General features: G+C 42.7%; 1 protein-coding gene across 1 annotated transcript in view; it reads right to left on the bottom strand.

Annotated features, from left to right (window-relative positions):
• LOC101878994 (PH and SEC7 domain-containing protein 3) overlaps positions 1–15,086 on the bottom strand; it is a 101,818-nt gene that overhangs the window by 17,950 nt on the left and 68,782 nt on the right. The window contains exon 10 of the mRNA XM_034073223.1: positions 8,239–8,282. Coding sequence (XP_033929114.1) covers positions 8,239–8,282 — 44 coding nt within the window. The remainder of the gene's footprint in view (positions 1–8,238; positions 8,283–15,086) is intronic.

The raw sequence follows: 15,086 nt of genomic DNA, 5'->3' as shown, positions 1-15,086 counted from the left end.
TTCATTTCAGTTATTCTTGCACATTCCTTGTCAAAACACACCTCTCTCTTTATAGGGGCCCTATTTAGAGAAAAACTTCAGCTATGCTTCAAAATATAGTCAGATTATAGCAAAGCTTCAGTTCACCTTGTTCTTCACTAGCACAAGGACATAGGAGCCAGATCTCAATGAAGACTAAGCCTCCCTTTTACAGTCTCAAAAGCCAGTATTCCAAGCCCGTTCTGTGTCCTCAAACCCCACCTTTTTTTAATTCTACTTATTTGAGTGCTAAAGTGTGAAATATTTGCCTGCTGGGTTCTCCTGAAAAATCTCCAATTTCTTCATGAGTTCACATGTAGATGAAAAGAATTTGATTACTACAGATCACTGTGGCTTAGCCCTTAGCTTAGCATATGAAACACAGACCCTACCTCTTTTTCTTTGTTTTCCTCTGCAGATTAGCACAAAAGTAGTAATTTAAAAATAAAAACTACACCATGTGAATTAAATTATCCGTATTTTAGAAACAAAATGCTGCCCAAAATGTTACTTATTAGGGCCATGTATTCAACACAGCTCTTGGGGACAACAATGCAACCCTTTTCAGCAAGTCACAAGCACTGCCTGACTAATAAATTCCTTTTTACACATCACAGCCAATTGAAAAAGGACCAGGCAACCTAGAAAACAAAGAGTGTCCATCACAAGAGCAGGGCGATGGTTTCAGCGAACAACAGGTCACTGAATCTGGGTGGATGGTGTATTTGGAGGAACCAGAGTTAGTATCAGACGCACTGTGTCTTTAGAGTTCCCACACTCTCCTCTCCAGGTGACTGGGAAAGGTGTGTCAGGGAGGATGAAGGCTGTCATTGGAAAGTCATGGTAGCAAAGCTTCCCCTAAGACCAGCATATGATGTAAAAAAAATCAGTATCCTTAAGTGTAATGATGACTGATGAGGGGGTGCACTTCAAGCCGCTGCATCTCACAGCACCCAGATGGTCAGGAGAGAGAGAAAGTTCAGGCAGACCTTTCAATCACATGTATACATTCAAAGGCATCAAATCAGATGAGGATTAGCAGGGCGTATGTCAGTCCAAAAGCTCATCTGGGGGCTCACTACAACCATGTCTGTTTATGGGAATTACTATCCCAAGAAATGTCCTCCAAGAACTGCAGGCTAGAGCAACAATGTGTGTTATCCTGATCTCTCCTGAAACGGTCTTCTGGGACATAACTTAGTCTGAGGAGACACAAGGATAATAGATTGGTTTGACAACAAGGAAACCAAATCTAGAAACACAGAGGCTATATTAGTGAACTCAGCAGTGCCAGGGAAGGTTCCAAGGCATTTGACTTTGATCACTTTATATTACTTTGTGCTTGGCATGGTCTCAGCCCAGCACACTGCCAAACTATTTCCAGACACCATTTAGGAATTAGCACAGTTAAAAACCACCACAACAGGCAGTACAGAGGCAAGCATCTTTTGTAAGGTAAGACTTTTCAACAGTATGGGTATAGATACACATCAACATTTAGCATGAGAGTCAAGCAAAGGTGCCAGACGTGATTCAGTTGCATAGAAATGGTGCCCCACACCTTCATTGTGTTGTCTTGCAAGGTCCTCTGATTAACAGGCACACAACTTTTACTTGAAGACTCAATTCCTGCAAGGAAGAGCAGTCCTTGCATCTTTCAGCCTACTGATACACATTTTCCCACTCAAGAACAGAACGACTTGCAAAAAACTTTCCTTGGTCAAAGCATGCTCTGGTTGAAACCCTCTCCAACAGGAAAAGTGTAGGAATTTCTGGTAATTTTGATTGCCCCATCCTTCCTATATCTACCACATTTAGTAGCTGCTGGTACATCTGTGGACACACAGTATGACAAATGTTTCTTAGATATTTGTCTGTTCCAGGAGCAAGTTCTACCAACACAAGTCTATGGTACTTAATCCAGACTAAAATTTCTTACTGGGCATAAGCTCTTATGCTGATTTGTCACACTGAAGTGCCTTGTGAATTCTGGGATCTCAGCCAAGGACACAGTGGATTTCTCCTTGCCAGCAGAGACCTACTGCAGTAAATGGCTTAACATTTTTTTGGAATAAGCTATCTCCTTTGGGGCTATGGGAGTGAATTATCCTATAGTGATCAACTGTCCTGTGGGAATGTACCAGTGCCCTTATTCAAGCAGCCACAGGTGGTGCGGTGAGCAGCCCTGGGGATGATGGACACCACTAGTGCTAAGGGCAGTGCTCTCAAACTTCACATCTCTGAGGAAGCTATTAAACAGGAATTCTTCAAAAAACAAATGCAGACAGACCAGACAAGGACAAAATGACATCTGTTGTCATGACTGCTGGTAGCACTGAGCAAACCTTTAATTGGTCCTTTCATCTGTCACTGAAAATGGGACATTGTTGAGATTCAGAAGCCTGAGGCACTTTTGAGAGCTGAGTGCTCTGTCAAGATGCGTAAGGTCAAGATACAGGAGCCAGTGTGTAAGATGCAAGAGAACCACAGAGGCAAGGGGGACTCATTATGTAGAACAAGATATGGATGAACAACCGAGAAAACAGAACTAAAAGGAGCTTCTCTCTCTCTCTGATCTTGAATATGAAACACCAGTGGAAATAGAACCAAGTGATCTGGGACTCACGTATTAAAATACTCAATTTTTAACAGTGGTCAAGTGTAAGAAGAAAGCGGGGCAACTGGGAGGAGTGTCAAAGTTGCAAAACAGTTCGGGTATTAGCTTTGCTTATGAGCCCTTTGAAGTTGGCTGAATAGATAGGTCCTTGACAGGCTTTAACAAGGATTTAACAATTTGAGCTTACCCCTCACCAGCCTTTAGAGTATGGTTGCAAGAAGGAAGGTATGCAGAAAATTCAGCTGGCCTCTGGATACAACCTGAAAACTGATCTTTGAAACCCTAGCCTGTGGGGACGCAACTGCTTCCTCATCCTCAGATGGCTTTCTGGAGATGATTCAAGTTCTGTAATATCCCCAGTGTGAAAGCACTCTCTAGTGATGCAGGAGTTAGAGCCAGTGGGTGGTGTCTGTTCAGGTACATTCAGAATCATGGATCTAGTGTCACACAAGCAGAGCTCAGGTCCCTATCAGGGACAGGCTGAGTGCCACTCCTTTCCACATAGTACAGAAAATAGCACAATCCTTGTGCTTTTGGGGAAAAACCCCATGTTGGTTACAACACATCTTTCAGTAGCAAAACACCACCATGAGGGTCCACTTAGGTTTGCAGAACTCCTAAGAGATTTTCTGTCTTTGATCAGCAGAGTGAAATCACTCCTGGCTCTGGGTCTGCAAGGGATTCCTCTGGTGACCTTGACCTCTGACAACTGGAAGGGGCTGATGGCTGTGAACCCTCTTGTGTCTCTAGTGTCTTCGCTTTGCAAGGTACTTGTGAGAGTAAAAGGCTACCACCTGTAAGGTTTCTCCAAGAATCTGCTTACAGAACAAGGAGATTCAGTTACACCTCCCTTAGCTTGTCTCTTTGTCAAGGGATCTGCAGATATATCAGTAACCAGGGCACTGGCTATCCATGAGAACCAGCACACCAAACCCAGGATCTGATTGTTCTATCACTTGAAGGCACAGCATTAAAACAGTGATGTTTTTCTTACCAAATGCATGATCACTGACAACCAAAAAGAGTTTGGCTTTTAAACAAGCAGATTTGAAAAAAACTGCAAAAATGCATATGTTGCCATTTTGGTGAAATACATTTTTGCCTCTCCCCAGAAAGACCATATACAAGAAAAGTCTCTTTTTTCTTCTGAGAGAAAATCATCATCTTGTTCTCTCAGGAACAAACACATTTCTTTATGCTTTATGGTGTGATTTGAGGCTCTGCCTTGGAAAACTTCGAAGTCACTAAGCTGGTAAGACGGGGTCAAGCCCTTCATTTTTAAAAGTCTGCTCTATGTCTGCATTTTTTCAAATAGAAAGCTTAGATGACATGGCAAAAGCCTATGCAAATCCATTTAAAAAACAGCATTTAAAAAAAATCAGATCTGTAACACGTATTTATGAATCTTTGGAACGGACAGCATCTGTAGTAGCAAACTGACTTCAGAAACGAGCAGATAGGAGCTGTAGCATCTTTCACAAAAGGAGGAGAGAAGAAAGGAGAGCAAGGTGATTACCACCTGACCCTTCTCAAAAACCAGCCAAACAGGAAACATCCTGGAACTTGGGAGACAAAGAGTTAATTACAACAGGGAGAGATTTCTTGGTTCGATCTAGAAAAAGGTGAGCTTCAGCACAGACATCTTTATAACCACCCAAGTCTCACTATCACAGTTTGCAGCAAGAAACACAGAAAGGAGCTGGCAGCAGCATTCCCCACCATTACTGTGTCAAAGACCTATTTTGGTTTGGCTAGAAGCAGATTATTTTTCAGTGCAATCCAGACAAACAAAAAGAATACAACATATCCATGTCTAAACCTCTCTGGAAAGAAAACTATCACCCACTAGTCAAAACCCAAGTGATCCTCCTAAAAGCTATACTGTCCTGCTGAGAGAAAGCTTTCAGAATACCACTGCACTTTGGGATTTCATATGGTAATTCTAGATCACCACTAAGCCTATTTTAAGATGATGATTTTATTATTCCTATCACCTTCATCAGGAAGTAAACACAGTATTACAAACAATGGAGAACAATAATGTTCACCACCACATTTCCATGTAGACATCTGCAAACAAAACATATTTAGTTCTGGCACCTCTGAAGCCAAATTACTTTTTATTCTTCAGCTTAAAGATGATGATGGGTGCAAAAGGATGTGAAACTTCTAGAAAACCTGGGCCACAATATTATAGACAATAGGACTGAAGGGATCTCAAGAAGTCAGCTAATCCGCCTCTTTGCCTCTGAAGCTGGATCCACTCTTCCTGACCCATTCTGGACAGAATAAACAGCTCACAAAATCCTTCAACAAAAGCACTTCCATAGCTTGTCCAGGCAAACCTATGCCCTGGTTTAAAAGGCTTATTGCTAGAAAGCTTCTTTTAGAGTTGAATCCAAGCTTCCCTTGCTTCAAATTTAAACCCACCCACAATGGGCACGAAGAATAATTCACACCTTTCTTCTCTGTGACAGCCTTTACACACTGAAATACATACACGCAGGTCCCTCTCCTCAGTGCTCCCTTTTCCAGCTAAACAAACCCAACTCTTAATCTTGCCATTCATGTTCACAGAATCTTGAATTCATTCCATCTTATGAGTGATGTCAGGGTTGAAGAACAAGAGCATGAAAAAATCTCATGGAAGTATCAAATCCCTCAGGGAAATTCAGGCAGCATGAGAAATCGAGACACAATTACTGGGGCTACATGCACTCCTGGAGTGGTTCCAGTAATCTCAGCACTCTGAAAATAGGATGCATGGACTAACTGGATGAAAAAGTATGTGGTTTCACTGCAGTCAACAGGAACTTCTGCCAATGACTTCAGTGAGATCCAATCACCACCTAGTGCTTCACTAAGCAGAGAGGAAGCATGTAACAGGACAATGACAAAATAATTGTATTTCTGATGGTTAGTTTTCCCATAATACTTTTTTCTCCCAGGACACTGAACAAGGAAGGCAAGAGGAAACAGCAAACAAAGTAAATGGCAAGCCAAGTAAATGGCAGAATGTTTTATGGCAGTTCTATTGTGAAAAGCAACCAAAACATTTGGGGGGTGCAGTACAAAGAAGGAGTGCGCTTTCAGGACCACAGATTCACCAGTTCAGAATAAATTCCAGGCCAGATCTCTTTATTTTAGACCATTGTATGTGATATGCTTTTAACCTTTTGAAAAACTTCAAGCCTGGAACTACTGCAGAAAAAGTAGTGTAATGCAATTCTGTCTTCCAAAGCTGTAATTGTGCTTCCCTGATGATAAAGGATAAATGAATACTCCTACTGAAAGTCTCTAGAGCACATCCGCTGATTAAGGTGTCACTTCTCTTGACTACAAAATTGGAGTCAATGGTAGCCTTTTCTTTCCGTGGGCTTTGGATCAGACTGTAATTCTACTGGAAATGGATGGCAAACTGTTTAGGATGATGACACACCTAGCTTACAACTAGCAAGATAAGGATCATGCAGCAGTCTTCCCCCATGTTATATATTGCTGTTATCCTCCCCTGCCCATGGACTTATTAATCTACCAAAGAATGTACTGCCAGAACAGCTCTTAAACTGCTGATTAGCTCATAAGAGAAAGTCTTAGATCCTCAAAGGGATTCTGGCTGGTGGAAAGGCATTACTTCAACATGCCAGCATCACAAGGGAGCCCTGTTTCCACCTTTGCCTTAGCTCCCACTTCTTCCCCCGTACCAGGGAAGAAAAGCAATACTCTTTGGAAAGGAAAGAGAATCTTCCCTAGTCCCATCACTGCAAAACCTTCCTATCTGCCTTTCTCTGAAAATCACAACAGCAGAGCAAGAGAGTCATGTGCCTCCTCTCTTTAGCTCAAGGCAGTCAGAGGCTTCTTGGGGTGATTACTTTACACCAACCACACATCTCTACGAATGAGATGCAGAAAGTGAGGAGATGTGAAAGATGCTGCCCTCTTCTAGCCAGCACTCTCAGCCCTAAAGGTAAAGGCACAAAGTTTTTGACTATGCCCAGAATGAGCTTTGTTTCTCTGCATGTGAAGCAATTTTCCCGTCAGTCTGAGGTATTTGTCTGAGTTTTGAATTGGAACAGACAATTAGCTCCTTTGAGCTCTCTGCTGGGAGAAGGTGGCTTTACACCCACATCCCAAGGCCTTATTTAAGAATGAGTCTGATATCTCTCTTCCAGCCTGCTTTTGATTTCTCCCCAAAAAAATTCATTAGCAAGGGACATGGACTGGACTATGTAAATGTAAAGCAGTTACTATCTATACAGAAGAAAACTATCTCATAAATCACCTTGACTGAAGCTTACGGAGGAAAGCCAGGCACAAGCCAGTTCCCACCTGGAGGCTGCCCAAGTGTATTAGGCACAGTATGCTCTCTTGGCAAGAGGAGGAAAATTCTGACATTGAGAAAGTCACATAATGGATTCTGCTGGGACCAAAGTACCTGAGAGAGTCTTGCTAACAGCTCCGGTGTTGTGACATGTGAGATTCATACAGTGTATTCCCGGTCCAAGACACAGGCTGAGAAAATGTCTCCAACCAGATTTCTTATAAAGCTCATCAGAAATGGCACTTCTTGGTGATTCCCCTTAGCAGAACATCTTCCTCACTACTCTGACATTATCTAACACACTTATGAACAGAGGTTGCAATCCCAGTTGGGCTCAGTAGCCCTTGTTAAGTGAGGCTGCACACCTGGCCCTGACAAGAAGCTCATTTGCAGATGATGAACTTAAAAAAAGCAAGATCAGAAGCCAATGAGCCTGCAAAACCTATGGCAGCTATTAGAACTTCTAGCACAAAAGACACAGGCGTATGCATCCCACACATATATTGTTCTCAAGAAGGTGAGATTTCAGATATGCAAATCCACTCAGGTAAACATCTTGTACAGCCAAAATAGATAAAAGAAATATTTTTTTTTTATTTTACTCCCAATTCCACTGTTCTGCAAGCAGCAAAAACTAAAATAGACCCTTCTGCTCTTTGCTGGAATGCTTAGACCTCATGAAACCTAAGCACAGAGAAATGACAATTTAACACAACCAGAAACTGAAGCTCTCTCTTGTCTGCGGTATTTCCGTAGTTAACAAGTGTTCGGCTGTCAAAAGCCTATGGACAGGGGGATATCACTTTGTCCAATTTATCATCTTCCATATTAGGTTGTTGTCAAGTTATCCATAGTTAATCAGGAGACAAACCAAGACAATAAACCAATAGCAGGAAACTCAATCCAAGGCATGTGTTTCTATTCAGTGGTTCTGACACAATGTTCCAAAAGATAAAGGGAGAAGTCAACTTCTGTTTTATTTATGCGGTCATTGAACAATGGAGGATTTAATTTCTCTCTTTTCAGGCTGAAGTTTCCTTCTAAACGAAATGTCCTCTTTCCATACAAATGCAGTTGGCTCCTATCATTAACAACTCCACTCACTGGAGAAACAGATGAGGAGTATTGCCAGGTCTTTCATTAACAGAAAAGCAAACTCATTACATACACTGGCTGTCTTCTATGGGCTTTGGAGCCCACTCAAATGGTGACACAGGGCGTATAGAGAGATTACCACAGAGGCACTATTTTTAAACTCCTAATTTGTATGTGGTATACTTACACTGCCCATTCCAGCTTCTCATTCTTGATTGAATTGTAGAGGGCCTGCAAAGAGATAAATGAGATGGAATTATTGTTTGACCCCTGCTACACATACATTAATATCCTGATGAAAATTACCTAATACCAGCAAGTGAGTTGTCTCTCGCCAAGGAAGTACTACAACTGCTCATGGTAACACAAATCTCATCTAAGGAAAAAAACATCAGAGTGCAGAGTTTGAGATTACACTTATTTTCTCAAGCAGGTTTTGCAGTTTTGTGGGGTTTTTTTTAAATAACTGTGTTAAGTTTGCAAAAGGCACAAGTCCACAGCCTTGAAATTCAAGGTCCAATTAACTCCTGATAGTGAGATTTTTTTGTCACTGACTTTGATTGAGCAAAAATTTCACCCTATGGGCTTACCTGTAAAACTATGCCAGAATAGCTATTTGAAGTCCCTGAGCCTCACAGACACCTGAATGCTTTCCCAGTCATGCACCCGGACAGAAACATATTCAATTTCTGAGTGCAAAACAAAATGAACAATAAGCAGCTTTTGTGCTTAAAGATCAATGTCTTGGACTGCTGCCTGCTAACATCATTACATTTTTAATTCATGGGAAATATGCCAGCAGGTCCTGACACCAAAGGTCACAATTCTGCTGTTGATACCAGCCTGCAAAGAAAAGTGTCTGGAAGCTGACTTAAGCCTGGGTGGATATCAGACAGTTGGCACGGATTTCTTTGAGAGGAAGTAGGTACATCACTTGGATAAGTGTGCCTTATTTCAGCTCTCCAGGAGTTGATGCATAGGGTGGGTAAATGCCTGCTATTACTACAACCTAATGGAGTTCTTCAAATAGGCCACTCGACTCAAGTGAAGTATTTTGGTATGGAATGTCCCTGATTCTCACACTTATAATCCACATTTGTAATTTACCTTATATACATAGCTAGATTTACTCCCTCTGGCACATAACTCCTACACAGCCTCAAAATATGTTAACATGTAGAAGAACTGTTGGTGCACGTGATTACCAAAAAGTAGCACATCAAGTATGAACAAGCCTGAAAATCACATACTATAATAGCTATGACATGTTCAACAGCAACATTAACATTTAAATAGCCTTAACTCTGACCCAAAACAAAAATAATTTGGAAAACTGAGGAGCTGAAACTAGTCTTGTGCATATGCCACAGCTGAACTTGCAATGAGAATCCCATGAACATATCCCACTGTTCATCCTGTGATCCACTGGCTCCTATCTGAATCTTGCACAAGCTATCTGACGATCCTTAATACTCAGTTCTGTGAAAATCTGTCTCGATTGAACATACACAAGCAGGTCAAACATACTGGTACAACTTGCCTCACGCTCATGCTACACATGCAGCAACTTTTAGTCAGAGTGTACCATAAAAGTAGGTTTCTCAGAGTAACAGAACAGATATGACCAATGGGAGGAATTATCCCACATCCTACTTATACTGACCTACAAGAGAGGTCTCTTAAGCGCTAACAAGGGCTTTGCTGCACTATTCATAGCAGTATGATAAAATATTTCCAACTCTAGAGTTTTCACTGTTTCTATATATCCTATCTTCTCTAAACTTGTATAAGAAGCTCGGATCCAAATGCAAACAGCTGAAGGTGAAGGAAAGGGCATTGTTGACAGTTTGTAGGCACTTCACTTTAATTTTCAGGTGACAGCTATCAAGAGATTTTAAGACCAACCTGCAAGAAGAGAGCAAAGGAAAGGGCTAATATTTCTCCTACCATGCAGCCAGCAGCCTAGGAGAATTAGACTTAACTCCATTTTTCCACACAAAGTGATGCTAACACTGATTCCCTAGGGTCACTCAATATTTTCTACTAGAAGCCACTATATTTATAATGATTTGGCCAGAGCCCTGATCTTATTCTTTGACTTGTTCTTTTCTTCCTACTATGATTAAAATATTCTCTTACATTTTGAGCCAGAAAACTATTTCCAAATATAAGGCAAAGAGGCTGCATTTTTTTTCCCAGTTGCCTTCTCATTTTTTCAGAAGTAGCATTTTTCTTGCCAGCTGGTTGGATGAGCTTCTGAGATGTAGCAAAAACCTGGCCTGGGGTACCAGAAACACCTTTTGCTGCTCTCTGGCCCAAATACCTACAAGACTGGGTCACAACCTCTGAAAATGAACACCTGCCCTGGGAAGTACTGATTTTTACCTGATTTTGCTAAGGAAGTCCCTGGGGATCATTACGGCCAAAGATCAGGACACAAATAAGCAGCACTCCAGATTGGCTCATGAAGAACAAATGCTCCAGGCTTTTGCCTTGAGGCAAGTGACACGTACTTGTCCTGATCTTTACTAATGAGCCAGACTCTATCTTCCTCCTTTAGGGAGGACACCAACCCAGTCATCTGGCATATATCTGATGAAGGACACAGTATCTCCCATAGAACACCAAATATAGCCTCTGAGAAAGTCTCTCCTATTTACAGAAATGAAAGAAAACCCTAGACAGTACCCACAGCCCAGGAAACTGTGTACAGGGCATGTTTGGTGTGTCTACAGTGTGTCCAGTGAGACCTCAGTGAGTAGACCTCTCAAGGGATAGAGATATATGAGCTCTTGTGCCTGCACCCCAACCCAGCTCTCCATCCGAGACTGCTGCCAGGCTGCACACTCACCGCCTGTAAGAGCTGCTTTACGTTCTTTCTCCAAACCAATTTATGCTTTAACATTTTCCTGGTGTCTACCGGGCTCTTGCATGATCTGGGGAAGAAAATTTTCCTCCTCCCATGTTTTGCAACCAGTGGCAGATATGTACAGCACCTGCTCTGTCATTTAATTCATAGCTGTTTCCCAAGGCAGCATTCAGACAGCAGCTCTTTTCAGCAGCCATTTCTCCAGAGTATGATTAAATCAAACAAACTTGGAGGCAAGCACTTAAATGCTTCACTAGATTGCAACAAAGCTGATCAGAAATTATGGTGGGGACATGACTTTCACTATACTTAACCAGCTTCAAGGACATATTTTATTAACTCACATTTTCTCTCTGCGACCTGGAAGCAGGGGGGAAGCTCTACTTTAAAGTACTCTTACACTTTGACAACAATCACAGCTTACTGGCTAACATGGCAAGTGCTTGGCAAATTTGCTGTCTAAGCTAGAAAACTGGAAGCTGGACCACAACAGGGAATACCAGAACAAATACTGCATGAGTCTCATCTTCCAAGCAATACTGATACCACTTGGAAAGAGGAGAGATTTTCTATCTCTTTTGGCTCCGAAGGCTGCTGTAGGCAGGATCCAAATCCCCAGCTACCAACTACTCAGCAGTGTCTGACTTCACTGCTTCAACCCTTAAGTTCAATTACCAAGACCACAAAAACCTATTCCTTACAGCTTTCCCCTCTCTGAGAATTGCTGACCTCTGGGTCCACCACACCTGAAGCTCAGCACTGCTCTAAGCTCCCTGGAGAAACTAATGCGGTTTTGAAATAAGAATAAAAGAAATTAACTGCTGTATAAAACGAAACAACAGGGAACATCCTCAGATTTGACCCCTGCACACAGCAGTGTTAAAAAACAAACAAACAAACAAACAAAAAACAAACCAGGATTTATTATGTGTTTGTGGGGCTTGTTTGCATTTGTTCACAAACTAGGAAAGAAACTAAGAAATCTACACTTTTTTTCTTTTTTTCTTTCTTTTTTTAAATGGAAGGGTGCAACTCTGTGAGAAACTGCTGAATTCTATCTTCATTTTCCCTTTGATAAGTAGGTAGGTCAACCAAAAATCCAGATTTCCACAAGCTTTCACCAGTTGATAGTTTTATTCCAACTGGAAAGAGAAGCAAAGCTATGCAGGGAGTGCTTTGAAAACTCCTGTCCATTTTACAAAGCTGGCAAGAGAAAAAGGTCACTCGCCATCCTCACCTCCCTCAAAACCTTGTCACATGCAGGAACCACTGGACCCATTTATACAGGCAGCTCTTGGCACCTGCTGACTGCTGGCCATGCTGTGAGTCAGCCTCTGCATGCAGAAGCCGTGAACAAAAAGGCACAACCAGGTATACTTACAGTGACAAAGCCAGAATGATTTTACCCAGACATACATCTCAGTAAGTCACAAGGCTGGCTCTTAAAGCACAATACTGACTTTCTGTACACACTAGCCCACCCAGGAAAGCCTGCCAAGAGAGGAAGGAGTACACCACAGGTATTTCTTATATGTGCTTTGGGCACAAAATAGGAGCCAGAAGTGCCTGAGTGTGAGTAGCTAAATGGGCAAAACCAAAAACAAGTTCAGAGAATGAACTTGTTGGGATGATGCAGACTGTCTTCTCCAGCTTGTGTTTCCCAGGCTTTCAGCTCACACCCAGTCCTATCCTGGTTTCATAGAATCATAGGACAGTCTGGGTTGGAAGGGACCTTAAACCTCATCTAGTTCCAGCCCCCCTGCCATGGCCAGGGATACCTCACTTGACCAGGTTGCTCAAAGCCTCATCCTACCTGGCCTTGAACATTGCCAGGGATGGGGCATCCACAGCTTCCTTGGGCAGCCTGTTCCACTGCCTCACTACTCTTGCAGTAGAGAATTGCTTCCTTATTTCTAACCTACATCTCCCTTGTTAAAGTTGTTGTTGGGGGAATGGCCACCTGACCATGGGACAGGGATGTGCTTGTGCTCTCTGACCTAAGCTACCATCCCCTGCAGCCACTGTGAGAAAAGCCTTGCCTGGAGACATTTCTTCTTTTCCTCCAGCTGGTAATGGCACGGTTGATCCCAGCCGAGGAAGCCCCACTCACAGCCCTGTGCAAAGGTGTGCTCAGTCAGAAGTTCAGCGTCTCCCCCAGTTGCTCACAGCAGTCCATTGGCTCTGTGCTGGGATCACAGTTGTCAGCCAGGCACCACAACCCAGCTCCCACCATACGTGGTTTATTTACAGAAGTAGCAGAACTCTATAAAAATAAAACTGGTTACAGAAGCAACAGATACCAGACACCACAGGCGTCTGTATGCAGACCTGATAGGTGCTAAGGTGTCCATCCTTTGTACAAGGGTGTATCTCTCTCTATCACTGCCTTCTGCCAGGTTTGGATGAGGTGCAACATATCACCATATACCACTCCCGGTTTGATGTTTCAGTGATTACCTGAAGGCTGATCTTCTCAAGGAACTGTTGCAGATCTACACTACTTCACCACCTCCCGTTTGCCACCCTCCCTCAAAATACCAATCTTGAAATATTCTCCTGTCCTTGTGCACAGATCTGTAACACCTGGTGAGGCAAGGATAAAGGCTCTGATCACTGAGTGCCTGTAGCTCCTTGCCAGGCTCAAAGCTCACATACCCAGTGTCTTGTGCATTTTCCCCCTTCTGATGACAATGCACCAAGGATGTTGGAGTAGTACCCTGAGAAGCCCATGGGTTAGTGCACATCACGGCATGTCTGCCGGTATCGCTCCCAATTTCAAATTCCACTGGTTTGTACAACAAACGTTCTTCTAACAAGCCAGCATACATTATTCATAAAACAGCACAGAGCTGTTCAGCAGCATATGGAACTGATGAATGTTGTTTTGGTGTGGGTGGAGATAGGGTTGATAGGAATGTTTTAGGGGGAAGGAAAGGAGATCATTTCACCCAGGGAATTTCAAGTGCGTCACCAACTGGAGGAGAACATTTCTAAGAGAAACTCCTCTGTTAAAAATCTGGTTTGTATGGAGAAGGAGGAGGAGGGGGAGAAAGAAAAAAAAAAAAAAAAGGAAGGAAAGATTGTGCCAGATATATCATCATAAAAGAGAAAAGGATGGTTAGCTGGGGCTCCTGAGAGCCAGGAAATTAATGCTACAGAAGAAATGCGTCCTCGGTAAAAATGATACATGGGGGCTGCTAGAAAAGATTTGTTCTGTACTTGCTGGAGTGTTTCATCAGTGTTATTGGTAAAGGCAGCATGCTGCATTATTATGGGTGAACAGAGGAAAACCTAGGGAAGTGTTTCTCAATAGTGGAGCACCTACACAGCCTATTTCAGAAACTGTTTTATTGGCCCCGTGCATTTGCAGGCAGGACAGACATAGGCACTCTGCAATTCTGACCATGGTTGTGGAAAAACAGCCTGTCCAAGGGAGAGACTGCTGAGCACACTGGGTCACACAGACGATCCTAAGGTCCTCTGACTCACCTTGCATGCAACCAGAGAACAACGGTACATCAATACACGGCATCCTTTTCGCAGGTTCTCTTGCTGGTGTGAGGCTGTGGTACCTACTGATAATACACTCCTGGGATGCATCAGGTCGCAGAGCCTGTATACATAGGTGCGTGTGTGTATGTATATATGTGTGCACAGAAGCACTACCTGATGTTTTTCAAGCAGATGGTAGGTCCCTGGGCTACCTAGCTTCTTTGACACTAGCAGCAGACAGACCTCATATGCAGGCACCATGTTGGTGCTTTGTTCACACTGTCTAGAGCATGACAGCATTTAATACTCTCTAGCTCAGCAAAATAGGCTGAGTCACACAGGTGCAAAGTATCAGATAAGTATGTTTCTGAGGCACAAATGGGTTAAATCTGTCTCCTGTCCTTAGTCAGCTGAATCAGTCACGGAAACAGATCTTGAGCATCATAATTACTTTGTATGGGAAGCAGATAAAATACAAGGCAGTCCAAACACAAAGTGGGAAACACACTGACAAAAAATATGGAAGAGGGCAAGTCTACAAATCACGCCCTACTTGAGACTGGGGGATCTACATGGTGCCACTGCCCAGAAAGCCCAGCCTAGAACTAAAAAAATCTCATGAGAGGTGATGTAAAAGCACAGACGCACAGACTTACATTACAAAAAAGACCTCC

This window comes from Melopsittacus undulatus, chromosome Z, assembly GCF_012275295.1.
Source record: "Melopsittacus undulatus isolate bMelUnd1 chromosome Z, bMelUnd1.mat.Z, whole genome shotgun sequence".
NCBI classification, from domain to species: domain Eukaryota; kingdom Metazoa; phylum Chordata; class Aves; order Psittaciformes; family Psittaculidae; genus Melopsittacus; species Melopsittacus undulatus.
This window is presented reverse-complemented; position numbering and strand designations above follow the sequence as displayed.